This window comes from Vanellus vanellus (genome assembly GCF_965231255.1).
Source record: "Vanellus vanellus genome assembly, chromosome: 13".
Taxonomy (NCBI): domain Eukaryota; kingdom Metazoa; phylum Chordata; class Aves; order Charadriiformes; family Charadriidae; genus Vanellus; species Vanellus vanellus.
Window position 1 is genome coordinate 5583066 of NC_138918.1, and position 17525 is coordinate 5600590.

General features: G+C 48.1%; 1 protein-coding gene across 1 annotated transcript in view; it reads right to left on the bottom strand.

Moving 5' to 3' along the window:
* COL23A1 (collagen type XXIII alpha 1 chain) overlaps positions 1–17525 on the bottom strand; it is a gene marked incomplete at its 5' end in the record, with an annotated part of 201626 nt that overhangs the window by 20077 nt on the left and 164024 nt on the right. The window contains 4 exons of the mRNA XM_082490172.1: positions 439–510; positions 5301–5327; positions 6020–6046; positions 7957–7983. Of these exons, the coding sequence (XP_082346298.1) occupies positions 439–510; positions 5301–5327; positions 6020–6046; positions 7957–7983 (153 nt within the window). The remainder of the gene's footprint in view (positions 1–438; positions 511–5300; positions 5328–6019; positions 6047–7956; positions 7984–17525) is intronic.

A 17525-nucleotide genomic window follows, 5' to 3' on the forward strand; every position in this document is an offset into this window, starting at 1 on the left:
CACTTGCATAGTTTTTTAAAAAAATCCTATTGCAAATGCTGAACACTGCATCCAATTATGTCAAGAGTCTCCCACTGAATTTTGCCTAATTAAAACGTCACGTTTAGAGTATGAGGATTTAAACTCTAGTTTTAATGCATGTTATTTTACAACACCAACACTGTTCACATGAACATTTATAGGACTTTGCTGTTGATTCCCAGTTCTTACAAAGGACAAAATGCTAAAACCCGTCACTTCTATGTGTCTCTGCTTTGACAAAACTCCCCCTAAATTCCAGTGGGGTTTCACACACGCACGGTCCCAACAACCACCTCTGAAAGAAGCCACAGCAGCAACAATTTAAATTAGCAATAGTGCACTCTTAGCCAGAAAGGAGAAACAAAAGCAAGTCAAAGAATCACAGCAAACCAGCGGCAGCAGACCTCCTACGTCTACCTTGAGCACTCGCCGGCTATAGACAAGCTGATCGTTAGCCAGAAATCCGTGATTGAGCCGGGGAAAAACCATCTAGCCAGGTAAAGCGGGAGGCAGAAGAGGAAAGAGCAAGAATTTAAGAGCAGCAGAAGAGCGAGTTTTAAAGGCTGTAACAATATATAACAATTTTTCTTTGATAATTAATTGAGGCACGAGGAAGAAAATCTAGGTAGCCATCAGAGGTTGTTTTAATGTTCTGGATACACTGGAGCTCGGTAAGCAGTAAACAGAGGGAAACAAGTATCTTTTCATTACTTTACTGCACAATAGGACATTCAAAGCAGCTGGGGTACAGAGGATTCCCCTACTGCAGGGCTTTATACAGAATAAAGAGCATTATTCCAGTAAATCCCACAGGGGATATATCCCAGCATTTCTCCCGAGACAATTTTTTTTTTTTTTTTGAGGCTAAAATGAATACTGATGTATTCCCCAGCCTGCAAAATGCAGATAAATCTCTCAGATTTATACGATGCAAAAACAATGTATTCAGACCATGTCAGTAGTCATTGCTATTGTCTTTTAGCCTTTCCACTTATCTATCTAGGGAGAAGCAGTAAGACATTTCCCTTCTCAGGACACTGCCTGCATCTCCCTTTCCCTCTCCATCCCTGTACATGTCTGTGGGAGAACCAAAGGGATGGAGCAAAGCCGCAAAAAGCCCCGCGGGAACACACAGCACATCCTCCACGAGGATTTTGGAAGGTTTCTAAGGAGCAAACCTCTTGTACAAATTGCCCAGGGAGCTTTTAAACCTCGCACACAAATAAAAGATAACCCCCAAACTCAATTTTGGGGTAAATATTGCATAGGCAAGCCCACCTCCTGCCCAGCCTCCCAGGACAGGCTTAGCAGCAGGCGTGCGCAGGTACGTCGAGCACAGATGTTCTAACACAGTCATCTCAGAAAGGGAGGGGAAAAGCAAAGTCAGATAGAAAAAAAAAAAAAAAAAAAAAAAATCAACCCTGGAAAATAAACCCCTCCCCTAAGAATATATTTTTTTTTTTTTTCAAGCTGTAGAAAGAGGCTTTAGCTCAGCCCTTGCATAAGTACAGCCATTTTTGGGGAGGAACAATACTGAAATCCTGAGATTTTTGAAGACCAAGATGATGCCGCATTGAAATCAATGGGCACACAGAGCCCTTGCGCTCAGCCAGGCCCTCCACATACTACAGGAACCACCAGAAAGGCTCTACTGAGAGCAAAGGGGTTCGTGGTAGACCCAAAGACCTACTTTTATGGCTTCTTATGTGCATAAAGATACACAAGAGCATTAAGTGGGATTTTCAGAAAAGCCCAAGGAGCAAGATGGTAACCAAAACTTTTTTCTTATCCCTCAGATTGCTGAGCGCCATCCAAGTACACACCTCCCAAGCCCAGCCCTATCTGTTTCCATGGGAAACGACAATTCGCATTTGCTCGGAGGCCAAACACGCTGTACCCTACCAAATCCAGCCATCCCACAGTAAATTTTAATCAATCCCAGTGACACATAGGGCCATGAATGGTGAACAGCCCCGAGGGCTATTAAATACAGAGACACCATCTCTGGCCCAAGAAACACCCAGACCATGGACAAACGGGTTCCAGGAAAGCAGTTAAGTGTGATGGAGTTACACATTCCTGCTCCATATTTACACTCTCCCAACACATCTGGTCACGGGCCACTGGCTGCAATGCAGTCTTAGAGCACAGAAACCGTGAATGCTGGCAGTTTCCAGCTTTACAGTACTCAATTTAGTCATTTGGCCATAACATTTCAAAATAAAATTAGAAATAGAATTAAAAAAAATAAAAATAAGAAGTATCCATAGGTGTCTATCTTGATTGTCTCTGTGAGCTCTGCAGGACGCTTTCCACACTGAGGTTTTATCTGCAATGTGAGCTTGGCAAGCGCTTTTTGCAGAAAGTAAGAGAGATAAAGCTACTTTTCTACCTGCAGCCTACACTGCAGCCCGCTGCTACAGAGCCAGCTCAGCCACACCAGCGGTTAGTCCCGCAGCAGCTCAGGATACAGGTGCAGATGTTACTGGTGCCATCTCCATCGGCTCTGAGTTGAGCAGGAGCATGCTGCCACCAAGACAGGAGCATTTTTGAAGCCCTTTTTCTCCTTCTCGAGAGCAAATCCGGAGCTGCTGCCAAACGCCCTGCGCATCACCTCGCCCAGAGGTGCAAAAATTCATAGAATCATAGAAGGGTTTAGGTTGGAAGTGACCTTGAAGACCACCTAGTTCCACCTCTCCCCAGGCAGGGACACCTCCCCCCAGCCCAGGTTGCTCCAAGCCCCGTCCAGCCTGGCCTTGAACACCTCCAGGGACGGGACAGCCACAGCTTCTCTGGGCAACCCAGGCCAGGGGCTCACCACGCTGACATTAAAGAATTTCTTCCTGATATCTAATCTGAATCTTCCCTCTTCCAGTTTAAAGCTATTCCCCCTCGTCCTATCACCACGTGCCCTACACTAAATTCATCAATCCCATCACCTGTCTAAACAGCTGAACTGTCAACAAGCACAAGATGGCCCAAGCTAAGGTAATAAATCCAGAGTGGTCACCGCAGCGCCGGCTCAGGGAGTGAGTCTGGCTTATAAAACCAGTCCTTTCCAGAGGTGTAGCCTTTTTAAGAGAGAAGGACAAGCCCCAATATCAGGGCACAGCAGTCCCAGCCTTGGCAGCATCCTGCTTCGACTCCCTCTTTCCTCCCCAGAGCAGAGGGAATCTGCTCTTTGTTTCTCCCTGTACATACCCTTACGTACATTTTGTCAGTATATTGAGTATGTTTATTGCCCACCCTGGTTCGGTGAGGCTGCGCAACAGCCTCCTAAATGCCGTTAGCGAGCACTAGCGCTCAGTGCCTAAGACAACGCGACGCCAACGCCTTCCTCAGCTCTCCAAAACCACCCTCCAGCATCCGCGTTAGGCACACTCCCACGTGCAATCATCTCTTTTTCGTCCGTGCTGGCGGCAGGTGTTTATTAGAGACAGAAGGAGAAGCAGCGCAGACACGAATATATTCCGCAGCTAATCCCCAATTGCCTTCATCTCTCTTCCACTGCAGACAGTCCCTCCAAAGCCGCCCCAAGCGTTATTCTCTTTTAATCTATCATTCCTAATCATAATATTTGTGCGTTCACTGACACGCTCTATTCCCACTCCACCTTCCATAGACACACACATTTACGAGGGAGGCGGCACTGGGTATATTCCCAGTTATTTATCCTCCCGTTGATGAGATGACTTGCTGCGACGCATCTTTCAAAATCAGCTAAACAAAGCCACCACTGAAACTTGCGGAAGAAGATAGATTAAATTAAGGAATAAAAAAATAATCTGGGCCAGATGGTATTAAGTTTCATTTCCAATCCACAACCCCGAACGTGTGGAGACACAGAGGAAGCTATTTTCAAAGCCAGGCACCAGTTGTTAAACCCGCTCGTGCACGGCTCTGCCAGGCTTGCTTCTCCCCCTTTCCTCCCAAATTATTTCTGAGCCTTTTTCTGACTCTTGTGCAAAAGGATGTAAATAGATCTAAAAATAAAGCAAAATCCAGACATATGCAGATCAGGAGAAAAAAAAAAAAATTCACTTATTTTTATCAGTAGATTAAAACATAGGACAAGTGTTACCTCGGGAGCTGGCACCTGCCCCTGCGAGTCCGGACAGAACCTGGGCCCAGAGCATCTCCCACGGTGGGAGGTGGTTTCCCGCGATATGCGGCAGCAAAGACCACCGAGGCTTCGGAGCCTGAGCATCTCCTCTGGCATCTACCAAGTCACCAGCCCCAAAGTCATCCACAGCCTCAGCCAAGGAGAGAAAACTCACACCCGTGTGCTGCTGAACCACCTCTTAAAGCCTTTTCTGTGTTCGTGGGTGGGCACTTAGACGAGGTTGAGACCTTACGCTGAGCCCCTCCTTAGCCACACAGGGCATAAATCTATTGGAGAAATTTTAGGGGCTCTCAGAGCCCAAGGGTGACATTTCCAAAGGCACCCAAGGCAGTTGGGAGCTGCTTTACAAAACGGCACCAACTTCAAAAAGTGACTTAACGGCCTCCGGAGGAAAAAAGAAAAATGACTCTGAGGCATCTCTGCCCAACGTTAACCACTGAGGTCCTGCCTACATTTCCAGCAACCGCATCCAAACCTACCAGCTGACTCCCGGGTGCCAGCTCCGAGTGTGGCCTCTGCGCAGGGCCCATACACCAGCATCCCAGCACATCCCCGCCGTGGGCTTTCCAGCAGGTGCCCGTAACCCACGGCCAACCCCACCTCTCTCACTGTGATGGAGCCTACCTCAGAAATACTGCAGACCTCTCGTGGTCTCCCCAAGACCCTCCCATCTCATCGCCAACATGGGGACGTTCATCTTCATCATAGTTACTTTAAACCCTTTATTTTCAATCAAAGGCAGCCTATGGTCCCAGGCGGGTAGCTCAGGAACGTTCCACCCCACACAACACTGTGCCGGGCCGTTTCTTGGGACACCGGGTCTTACCACTGGTGCACTAATGCCAACAAATAAGGGGCACAGCTTCAAAAGAAACACGGAGTCTGCCTCTGACACTAGAAGAGGGAATCAGGGATAGAAAAGGCCAGTAGAAGTGAAACCCTCCATGAGGTACCTGAAGGTCTTCAATTCTTGTTTCCCCGTGGTCAAAGTTTGGAAAACCACCACCACAGAGAGCTCCAATGGCAAAATTAAACATTTCCAGACCTGTTACCGTACCTCAGTTTGCAGCGACACAGCTGCACGAAGCCTTGTTTTGTGCAGTGACTAAACCCAACCAGGTTTTAGAATAAATCAATGTGTCGTGTCACTACTTACCCTCGGGCCGATGTCCCCTGCTTCACCCTGTGCGTCAGGCAAAACAGCAAGGGTCAGCTATTGGAGTTCAAATTTCAACCACGAAGGACCGAGCGCAGGGTCGGCTGGACGCGGGAATGGCACACAAGGGAAGTGGCAAGAGTCCTATTGCTTAATGTATTCAAAACCAGGGAGGAGAAGGGCTTGAGACAACACAATAGGGAATGATTCTGCCCTGGCAGGCGATGAAACAGATAATAAATCAGAAATAGAGGACTGTTTCCAACTCTAAGGCTCCCCCAGCAACTGCTTATGTCCTACACATGCGAGGATTAACATCACTTTCAGTACAGCAGTGACCTTCTTTGGCTGCTCTAATTTCGTGGGAGGATGTCATGCAAACAGAGCGATGGAGCCCACAGCCTTACTCTTGGAGGAAAGCAAGAAGGGAGTTGTATGCCACTCTCCTTATTAGGTAACCCTGAAGGGGTTACCAGGAACCCTACAGCATGGATGAGCTTTAAGGCCATACCCATTCCTCCTGCAAATTCATTCTGCCCTCCCCTTCCCAGGGCTTTTCCAAGAGCAACCGGAGAACCCGCTGTCACAGCTCCATGTCCCAACAAACCCCAGTGGTAATGCCACGCTATCATATTGGGGTAACCTGAACTCAAAGAATTATGGCAGAAGGAAGATAAACAGCTGCTTCCTCAAAAGCCACATGTTAATGCAGTCTTTACCTTTTCCCCTTTTGGTCCTGGAGGTCCCTGGAAATACACAAGAAGGATCCAAGTCAAGAAACAGCAGAATTGTCAATGCACACAACATCAAAACCAAGGAGGCTGCATTCATCGACTCACAAACCTGAGCCATGTTTGCTGTTATTATAAGTTATCCATGCTATTATTTTGAGTTATACACTGCTTCACACGAGCAGCACGCTACCGAAAAGCACTCATGAGGTCCTGCCTGTTCTTGCCAGGACAGAGGACCGGAGAAGGACCGGGGCAGGGCAGGCAGCGTGACAGCCGCTCGCAAACACGTGACTCTGAATAGATGCAAAGAGATTTCTTGAAGTATTAAATCACATCTAGAAAAACACATGCTCAGCATATCATTACAATAATTATACATCTGTTTGAAATAAACAAGGAGGATGGGCTGCTTTCTTTGGACTATTTGCTGGAGACATAAGTCATCCTCCCTCTGAGCAGCTTGCTGTAAGACAGGCAGGCAGAGACACGCTGCAGCCCCAAAAAGAAGCGGCAGCACCATGCTTTGATGTCCCTGCTCTGCACTTTCCTCCCAGCACAGAAAAATACCAAATCTCTGAGTTCAGCCCAATTCATGGCATTTGCCAAAGCGGGACCCAGTGGGATGCAGTGGGGGAAGGTCAGCAGAGAGGCCGACAGCGGCAGCACCTGCATCCCTGGCACAGCATCCCTCCTGCTGGTAATTTGGCTCTAGGCAAGGCTGCCGGACCCTTGCTCTCATAGAAGAGATCGTGAAGGGTCTGGTTTGAGTTTGGCCATTAGTTTGCTTTTTCATTGAGATTTTCCCTGCCTCTCACCCAGAGGTCTCACTCCTGCCCGGTGCACACGCACAGCTCGCAGCCGTTCGCATCCCCGTGCCCGCCAAGGGCAGCGGGCGCAGGAGCCGGGGTTTGCGCTGCTCTCCCATCACGGGGCTTTGCTAATTCAAAGCCAAGCCTTGAGCACAGCCACGTGAGCTGGCCTTCCTTTTTTCTTTTCTAATGCTTTATTTCTAGATGTCTTTTCATTCACATTTGCCATTTTCTGGGGTAAGATAAAAACCAACCACAGCAGTGTACAGGTATGACAAAACACTCCCCAGCTAGATAGAAGTAAGTATCTGGAATGGCTTTTCGATTGCAAAGACTGAACGACTTCTGCCCACTTGGAAAATCACAGCTGGTTTAGGACCAGAGCTTGAAAAGATTTCAAATGGTGCCCTCTAGTGAACGTGGTGGAACAGAGTGGGATTTGGACACAAAACACTGTGACCTCCTGCAGCAACCATCCCGCTGAAGGAATTGGAGCTGGCTAGCGTTCAGCTAGCATAAAACCCAAAAAAGTCTGTGTTTCTGTAAAGTAAGAAAAGACTAGAGCACCTAAGTGTCCAAAGGGCTTCCAAGCAAAAAGAAGTCAAGCAAAGAGCTCATAAAACGAAGTCCAGGCTGTTCCACAAGGTACTGCGTGGACACCAGGCACTCTCAAGCACTTCCCACCTGGGCTCCTTTGGAGGCAAATGAACCCAGTTTGGGAACAATTATTTTTATGATACCACTTTGTAGTGCCAGGAGCATGCAACCATGATTATCGACTTTGCTCCGAGACGCTACTGGAATTTATTTCCCAAATTTGGCCTGCCACCCATTGGCAAAGTCTCCGCCTGCCGAGCTGGCACAGGAGGGGCAGAAGCAGCCGAGATGAGCTGACAGGTAAAGAAAAGCTCCCCTCTAGCTGTGCCAGCCAGCCCTGGCTCAGAATTTAAACTTGCAGGTGTTACAGACCACAGAATAATTTTCCTAAACACAATTTTGTCTCCTAAACAGTTATATATGTAGTAATAAACAAGTAAGAGTTGATATTCTGCTTATCTATTGCAGAGCAGCATGAATAAAGATGTGTTACAATTGGCGCTCGGTGCTACTTACTGGTTTGCCATCCAAACCAAGAGGCCCCTGAAAAGGGAAAGAAAAGACAGTATTATTAAAAAAGAAATAATAATAATTAAAAAAAAATAAATCAATGTACAAACCTAGCAATCTCAGTCATGCTCTGAAAGAGGCTTTACTTACGTATAGTACAATCTTTGGCTATGGTGTTTATATACCTAATCCTTCATCCATGCAATCCAGCAGGAAGGTTTCACAGAAGTACAGTAAGAGGCTTCAAACAATTTGCAGAGTACGAAGGAGCGTCAGAAGAAGTGACAGGATTAGTGACAGGGACAGGGTGACACTGCTCTGGCACAGCGCTCGGGACCCCCTGAGGTTTTTAAAGACTCTCAAAGAGCAGCAGTAAAACATGCCTGATTTGGTTAAACTGAGCAGGTCCCGGGAGCGATTCACATCTACCTCAGACCTGAACCATCTGTGTTATCAAAAGGACTCGCTGAAACTCTACCACTTCACCCAAGATGTGGGGCTGAGCCATCACCCTCAGTAAATGGGTAAATCTCACAGATGGGGAGGGGTGTCTTGCTGTGGAGGAAAGAAGGGCGCATCTGCCCCGCGGGCTGATACCTACGTGCTTTGCTCATCTGCAGTGACACAAAGCTGGACACGTGCTTGTATTTGCAGGACCAAGCACTTGGTCACTCCAGTTCTTCCCCAGGTCTCCCTCCCCCTTCTAGGCTTGCTGCAGGAGGGCACGTTAAATCGACGTGATAAATGGTTATTTCCATCCTTTCTGGCATGCAGCCCTTAATTAACATGAAGGCACTGAACGTATTGGGCCACAGGAAACCTTGCTTTTGGGAAAGGATGCACGTGGGGAGAGGAAGCACGGATGCTCTAAGGCCCACGGACACAGCCAAAGCTGCCCCTGCCCTCAGCTGGAGCTGGCACACGGACACTTGGGGATGAAGAGAAGCAGTTCAAAACTCAGCAGTTCGGGTAAATCCCAGAACAACTGCCTTTCCACCCATCCACAACCTGCTGCCTGAGAACTCAAATCCTTTCCTCGTTTAAACCCAAAGACGGCTCAGACCTGCAAACCACTACGGAAGAGACACGGCACGATGGCTGCGAGTCAGCAAAGCCCTCGGACACCTGATTCATTCCCAGATCTCCAACACGTGCTCACGTGCTTTGCTGGGCGAGGACCTGCTCCAGAGGGAGCCGCAGGCTGTGCCGAAGAGCGGGAACTTCATCCCTGCCCTGTCCCTGCAGCAAAGCCTGACCCAGCGCTGCAGCACGGCTGCCTGGTCCCGCGATCTCAAACCCAGCCCCAACTACTGCGAATTCAAGGGCTACACTCACAAAACGATACCTTGGGATCAGCACCAGCTCCTTCCTACATCTGCCCCGCACGGCCACACACGTGCGGCACGCGCGCATCCTCCTGGCTCCTTCGACTGATGTGCCGGGCTCAAACATCATCCCACGTTACAGCCCGGTAAACCTGGAAGACCTACCGAAGCAAATGTAGTTTGGACTATTGTATAACGCAACGATACAGCATCAAAGCCTTCTGTTTTTCTTAAGGACCTGATTAGGGTGAACTTTTTTTTTAGTTCAGTTTAAATCTGTGATGGTGAAATTGAGCAAAAGAGAGAAAGGTGTGTAAGAGAAGCCCGATGGCTGCGTTAACAACAGCATCCTTCCAGCTCACAGCTCTGGCCATCAATAAGGAATAAATCAGTCTGCGGTGGCTGTGGTGACTGGGCTTGGAATACGAAACCCTGGGACATACATAGCTCTGTTAGGAAAAAGAGGTAAATCCAGGCGGCTGAATCCTGGGCAGGGCAACAGTACCAGTGTTATAAGGACAGGGAGACCTGTACAAGAGATGTTCACCTGAAAATAAATGGGGATTTCTTTACACACAAGTGACCAAACATAGCTTATACTGTTCACGTGATGTGTATCGCTTCTCATGAGGAACTACCAGTACGTGACTGCTATGTAGCAGTAATGAAAAATATAAATGAATGCAGTTGCATCCGTTAATGCAAAGGCTTACAGGTCACAAGCAAACGACTACTTCTTCCCCTAACACCCCCTCTCCATAATTTATCTCACCTCGATTCCTTACGTTATAATGCCAGGGGAAAGGCATCAGGTCCATGGAGCATCTTTCCTGAAACTATGGTTGTTTGAGGTGGTTCACCTGAAGCTCTTGACGCAGCCCTCTGACCTCCAGAGGACAAGATGTGGGACCTGAGCAGAGAACTTGCAGCACATTCAACTTCTCAAAGGAGCAGAAGTCCCAGAGATTTTTTTTTTTTTTAATTTACAGTACCAATTCATCAGCTTTTAGCTATTCTTGTATCAGTCCACAAAGGGACATCCAGTAGGAAAAACAATAGTCTATTCAAAGGATGTTTGTTTGATGGAAAGCATTTAATGCTTGAGAGAAACAATATCCATCGAGCTTTCAAAGGGGCTCTTGGCCAGCCGCGCCGCTGAATGGACAAGACTAACTCAGACTTCTAAATGTTTTGTTGGTCTGAGCTGGAGATTTAATTGACTCTGCTCTACCTGCCCAGCCAAACGTCAGCGTGAGCAAAGGCAGGGCTTCCGAGAGCAGCCGGAGGAGCGCACGAGTAAAGTAGGAGAGAGCAACAGAAATCTGGGCTTGCTCACCTGCAACTTTCAGGTGCACCCACGTGTTGAGATCGTTATTGTCTCTTATATGAATTCTGCTCCATGTCATTTTAATTAAAGATGAAGGAATCTTTAGTTTATTTTATAACAACAAATAACCCCTCCCATTCCCCCAGTCAAAACCCACTTCTATAGAAGTTTCCATTTTGGGGGAGACAAAAATCACTTCCACTTAAACTACCAGCACAAACAGTAAGAAAAAGGCAAGTTTTCTGGACACCCCAATACAGGGCCCAAGTAAGAGAGAGCATCGGAGCGGCTTCATGCTGTGCTTTTTGCCCAGGAATAAGGGTCACTCATGCCTTCGCCCACTCTTCATTACAAGCCTTTTGCTCCGAATCACACGCACAGTGATCACGCTTTACAAAACTAAATGCTTACTACATCAAGAGGGGATGAACTTTCTGCCTAGGACAAACCTGATGCTTTAAGACAAGGTACACAGAAAATTCAATCCACTTCCCCCCGAAACATGGTTTTGACCAAAACACTGGCCAAGCGGGACAAACTCATCTACGCCGAGTGCTTCAAGAAAGACAACGCTGATATGGTCCCAGCCTACTCCAAGCTAATAATCAACTCAGATCTCATTTTCTGACCACGCGCTAGTAAGGATCACCTGCGTTTGGTGCAGGGCCAAGACAGCTCTGTGGGGCACCTTCCACATTTGAAGAGAAAAGAGAAACATTGCTGTCAGTTTGATAAAGAAAATATATCCATAACATCTGGCTGGAGCCCTCAGGCTGCCAGGGTGGGAAGAGTTGGCGACATGAAGGAGAGGTGAGCAGTAATTGCAATTACTCGCCTTGGTTTTACCCCTCGCAGACAGTAACACAAGCACATGGTGTCCTTGCGGGTGTAATGACCCGAACCATGGTGCATCCCCACAGCCATTGCCTGGGTGAGAACATCATTTGTAGAATATATATTTTATGGTATACGTTAATGATATATTATTTAATGATACATATTTATACAATGATGCTGAGAACGCAGACACCAGTCAGATAAGACGTTGGGGCTTGAGCAGAGCTCGTTACTACGTCGTGCGCCCTTGCTGCAATCCTTGGTTTGGCCATGCAACATTTCAGCTTCAGCGCAAGGGGATACCTTCAGATACGTTTTAAACCAAATTTTGATATTTTTATTTTGTTTTGTTTCACTGTAGGAGCTCAGAAGTCTTGAGGCGTAGCACCAAAACGTCATCGCAAAACTGAGATTCAGCCGATGCTGAGAGCAGCTGAAGGCTTGGGAACAGAGTTTTAGGTTCACCAAAGTGGGAAGACCCAGAGCTTGCGAGCTCTGATTCACATGCAAAAGCTCTTCCAATAAGTAATAAACATTCGTCCTGTACATCCCCTACCCCTGCTCAGAGCAAGGCTAGGTGCCAGCCTGGCTAACTGGCCCCCCTGCCTTCCTCCTCCAGTGCCATTACTGCTGCTGGCAGGGATGTACTTGCTGTAGCAGTGTTACAGGAATTTTAAGGAGGGAAAATATCTAGTGAAAACAAAGCCCAAGATTATTAGGAAGACAATCCTTCTGAGTTGGGAAATATTCTCTCATGGTTATTTTTAATGTTTCCTGCTCTGCTAAAAATTAGCACAGGGGTCGGAAGGAACCCCGCAGTCAAATTTTAACAAATTCAAAGGGCTGCCTTCAATCTCTGTCTCTGTGGTTTCAAAAAATGGCAAAATCTTACATTTGAAAAAAGAGGAAAGTGTCAGAACAAAAGAGCACGACAATATTTTAGTATCCCTGCGCAGGGCCCTGGGTCGTTAGGCGGCGTGGTTTGCAGCGCAGCCAGGGAGCGGGGACCATCCTTTCCTATAGGCTACGCTGTAAATCTTCGCAAGCGGGACAGTGTCTGCTGGCCATGCGGTTCCTCAGCACATTTTTGTACCAGAAGAAAGCTCTAGCAAAAGCTGTGGCCACGCACGCCCTGCCAGCCCCGTCACAAGGACAGTGGAGAAAGGCAGCCAGGTTGCTGCGGCTCCTCCGAGCTTCCCAGCTGAAGGAAAAGGGGAGAAGAGGCACTGAGAAACGAAATGCGAGTCCTCTAAATAGCAGCTGAGAACCACTGGCGCTAACTGCAAACGAACTGAGCACAAGAAGTGCTCTGGGATCTCACCTCATCCCTAATTACTGTAGCCCCCTCCTCCCTCCCTAAAGTCCTCGAGTGCTGAAGGACCAGAAGCCCTTATAAAAAAAAAAACAAAAAAAACCAAAAAACAAGTTTCTACTCCATCCAACACCACCTCTGCTACAGTAATCATTTGCCCTTCCAAATAACAGCATCTGTGAAGAGAGAGAATCTACATATGAAATTGTCACATGAGGAATTAACCTGCGCGCACACCGAGTGCAATGGCCGTGAGCCCGGATACGTCCTTGATGGGACCCGGCTCCTCCTGCATCTGCCTTGACCTCTGGAGTCCTGGCGTGAGACCTCAAAATTGCGTCAGCCTGCAGCACGACACAGCGTTGGAAACCTGCCTACCAGGAGCTGTCTTATTTAAGCATTAAGGTCATTAAAGTAACGATAGCTTCATGTTTAACTATACATAGCGCAGATAGTCTCACTGGGACGGGGTTGCTGCACCGGGGAACAGCCCTGCACTTAAAAATAAATAAATAATTTTTTTCCAGTACGAACATGATTATTAACAAGCCTTTGCTAATAATTTTCTCTGTTTCTTTGTTTGAAAAAAGCTATTTCAGTATTGTCCAACACGAACTCCCCTTTGGTCCATGACTTTGTGCAAACCCCCAAACTACTTTTTCATTGTTAGGTGATTTTTTTTCCACTTAGCTTTTTTTCGAATAGCTTCTGCAGTTCTCTTAAAAGGACAAAACAGTGATGTTGATGAGGCATGACTTTTTAAGTGCTTGTAAGACTAATTGTTTTAATTTGGAAAATAATTTACGCTTGCTACTCTACGCACCAGTATATTTGTTTAAAAAATGGAAGCAAAGAATATCTGAAAAGAGGGAAGCTTAACTAACGTGGCTGCCTCACAAGGGATACAGGCCTTTTCAACATATTTTCTGGGTAAATCAGTGAAATGCCCTTTTTTTTTTTTTTTTCCCCTTATTCTCAAAACCACTAAAAAGCGCAGAGCTCTCAACCGAGTCCTGGTAAGATAAATACCCTGTTGCCAGATTTAACAAGGAAACCATTTACACATGACATTCACCAGGAATCCCAGATTTGCATGAGTTAAGCTTTAAATACCATCCAGCCTTGGTGATTTAGATAATACCTTTTTGCAAACAGAAGCACCTCCGGCAGGGCAGGTCCCCCCAGGCCGCGGTGGCAGGTAACCCTGGGGGCTGCTGCCACCCCCAAATCAGCCTCGATGGCACCTGCATCCTAACGGTGGCGGGCAGCGAGGCACTGAGAGCACAGCTTTCTGCGCACAAGTATCAGCTGATTTCCAGTCTTCTCCAAGACGGTGGCAAGATATCATAGAACTAAAAGATAAGCCAGAAGTGTAGCCATTAAGTTGTACTCCTGGATTGAAAACTACTTTCCACGTCAGGCATCACCAGCACGTTTATCGTGAGAGCAGCAGGTAAGAGAAATTACTATTATTACCAGTGGCAGCTCCAGTTTGGGACAGCTGTGGAGTTAAAGCACAGCAGGAGGTACTTGTGTCACAAAAGACGTCACACAGAGTTTTCATTCGATTTCCCTCAACAGACCAAACCTGACACGTGGTACAGCACAAGAATGCAAGAGACACTGAAACCCAGGCACGGCCGCGTCTGCCTGTACGTGTGCATTACCCCGTGTCTGGAGACGGCTGGGAGTACAAAATTCTGGGGCACAATTCACTGCCCCCAAGTTTTTTGGAGGGTTTCATGGGAAACCATCTCCTGGTTTGGTTCTCCCCCTCCTCTCCCGCATTCGCTGCCCCCGTCCTGCACGGCCTCAGAGCCAGGCTCCCCTCCTCGGGCAGAAAACCCAATTTCATCTGACAGGGGAGGGCAATTAGGGATTCCCCAAAAATCCATCTCCCTCCAAGCTGCAGCCCTGCAAGTGACATCTGACCCCAGTCTTGGGGGCGATCCCAACCGGGGGGATCCCAACGGGGCTGCTCTGGGCCGTGGGTGGAGCGGCTCCCCTCTTGCTCGCAGACACCCCTCCCCCAGCTGTGGCAGCTCTCCCAAATTTGTTTCCAAAAAGGCCACCTGAGCGTACCCCCTCAGGCACTGCCCACAGCATCTGGCGAGGCTCAGCATCACCAACCCCCCAAAAAGCTCCCCTGAAACCCTTCCTGGGGCGGAGCCGCGTCCCACAGCCCGAGCTGACGGCAATAAACCCCCCAACAGAGGTGTGGGGCAAACGCTGCAGAGCCGCGGCCTGATCAGAGCCAAGCGTGTGCTAACAAACCAACCCCAACCCCCCCCAAATCTGTGCTCTGTTCCAAAAAAGTGATCTGTCCTCAGACTGCTGGGCGGCCTCTGCCCATTCTTTGATGGAAACGGAGCAGAAAGGAGCAGTAATTTGCTAAAAACTTCACCCATAATGCAAACCAGACTGCGGGGCTCCACAAGGGAGCCGCCACCTCGGAGTTTGGGCTGGTCCACGCAGGGCATGCGGCGGCCGCGCACGGCCAGCTGCTGCGACGAGCGCCCAGCGCAGGGCACGGATCATTACAAGGGTTTCCGAAATCCTTGGGAAACAAAAACAAACCAAAAAACCAACCCCAAAGCCTATCCTGAGAATGTTTTTGGGGCAGCGCCGGGCCCTGCCCACTGTTCAGCGCCTCCTTTGCATCCTCAGCGCGTGCTCACCGGAGCACTTTGGCTCCCAGCTCTCTTCCCAGACATGCCAACCACGGTCACCAGGGCTTCGCTGTGGAGATAAGGCACCTTTTCTCCCTTTCCTTAAACACAAGACGCACCTCCTCCCATCTGTTCGCAGAGCTCCCTCCTTGCTTTACCGGCTGTCTTCTCCAAGATGCTCAAGAAAAGCACCTGGAAGCAAATCTAACACTGACTGGTCCGAAGGGGCGGAAAGCCAATGCTGGGCTGGAGCTGCACAGGACATCGCTTGGGTTTGCGAGCGAGGTTACGGGGATAAAACACAAAGAAACGCCACACCAGAGCCGGTTCGTTCGCTCCTCCCGATGCAAGGGGAAGGGAAGGAGTCACCGCTGCCAACCGCCTCCGTTCCTGGGCCAGCAGCGCTCTGCACGCGGTGCCCCGGCACGTCAGATCAGCTTATCTGCTGCTCAGCACCGTTTCAGAAGCGAGAGCTCACTCATCTGTGCATCACATTGCACCAGTTTCCTTCCAAAACAACAAAGTGCTTTTATGGAAGAAAGAGTTCCCCAACTTCCCCCAAATTTCTGAGGCTTAAATGAGTTCCATGTGTTCTGTGCAACTGCTTGTTTCAAGCATTTGGTGCCCAATTGGGTTTTGGATATTTTTTTGTGTAATGTCCAACTATGAGAGAGGAGACGGCCTCTGTGGTGGGGATGCAGTTTTGAAGTTGGTAAGCAATTGTTTTGGAGGAATATCGCCATTTCAAGAGAACGCTTCCAGCTTCTTACTGCTTTTATATTCTTCCCCCACCAGTGCCATCCCTGGTTGACAGCTGCTGTTTGGATTACCTCTCTTTTGCGGTTAATGAGTAAACCTCTTGGTTTTTCTCAGTTTTCCTCCGCCTACAAGCCAAGCCCCGGTACCACGCGGCTGTGCCCAAACGCACTGGCAGCCGAGATGCAGATGCAGCAGCTGCACTCGCGCCCGAAGCGGGGAACCAGAGGAAAAGCAGCACGAGAAGCCAGAAACCAAAGCCCCGCTTCAACCAGGCATTGGGTGGTGAAGGACCATCCTCGTCACCAAGCCTCCCCCTGCGTGAGCCAGTTTGGGATAAGGCGGCCAGCTGGGTCCAAGCCATCACCCAAAAAGCTGTGCGTGTCCCGAATCAGAAATCGGCCTCTGCAGAAAAAGTTCTCCTTGCCGTTTTCGGCAGCACCTTCACCAGACCCTCTCCTCTCCCTGGCCAGAAACACTGGAAGCACAGAAGATAAACAAATGCATCTGCAATTCCTCTACTGGGTGGGATACAAGGCAACTTTTTATTTTCCCTGTGGAAGAATTACCTCTAAATCAAAAGAAAAATAAACTACTGCCACGAAGAGCTGGTCTTTACAAAATCATTGTTGTCTCCACATCAGAGAGCCAGTAAACGGACGTAGCAGGAAAATACGCTGGATCTGCTTTCCCTGATTAAAGAGGTTTTCCCCTCTAGGCAAATAATTACGTGAATTGGCCACAAAACTGATATTAAAGTAAAATGAAAAAGACTAGAACTACAAAGTTTGCCTTGTAAAATGAGTATTTGTTACTTCTGTCTTTTGGGGCCTTACTGGGAGAAGTATGCGTGCAAATGACTTCATTCACAGGAGACGCTCCTTGAAGTCTGAAGTATTTATGAGTAAATATACTCAAGAGAACAAACACAGGACCGAACCCTGAATGAGAGTTAAGACCCCGATGAACCTAGCTGAGAAAACTAAATAGCCTGCTTACCAACAGAAGCCTTCATTTTGGGGATGGATACCAATCCCACGACACAGTATTTGAAAATATCTAAGTCTAGCAATGCCAGATGTTAAATATGATTTTTTTTTTTTTTTTTTTAATTCTGTGCATGCACAACCAACCAAAACACCCATGCAATGTACAGGCACTCCGTGTCTGTGCATGAGCTACCACCCAGGGTCTGGAAAGCATCCGCCTACTGTGAAAAACCAGTAAAAGTCTGAGATCCACACGCTCCTTCCTACAGCCCATGAGATCTGACCACATAGCGTGGTCTCCCGTATCTCACATGGGATTTCTGGCAGCCCTCCTGAAGAGTTAAACCACTGCTTGTTGCT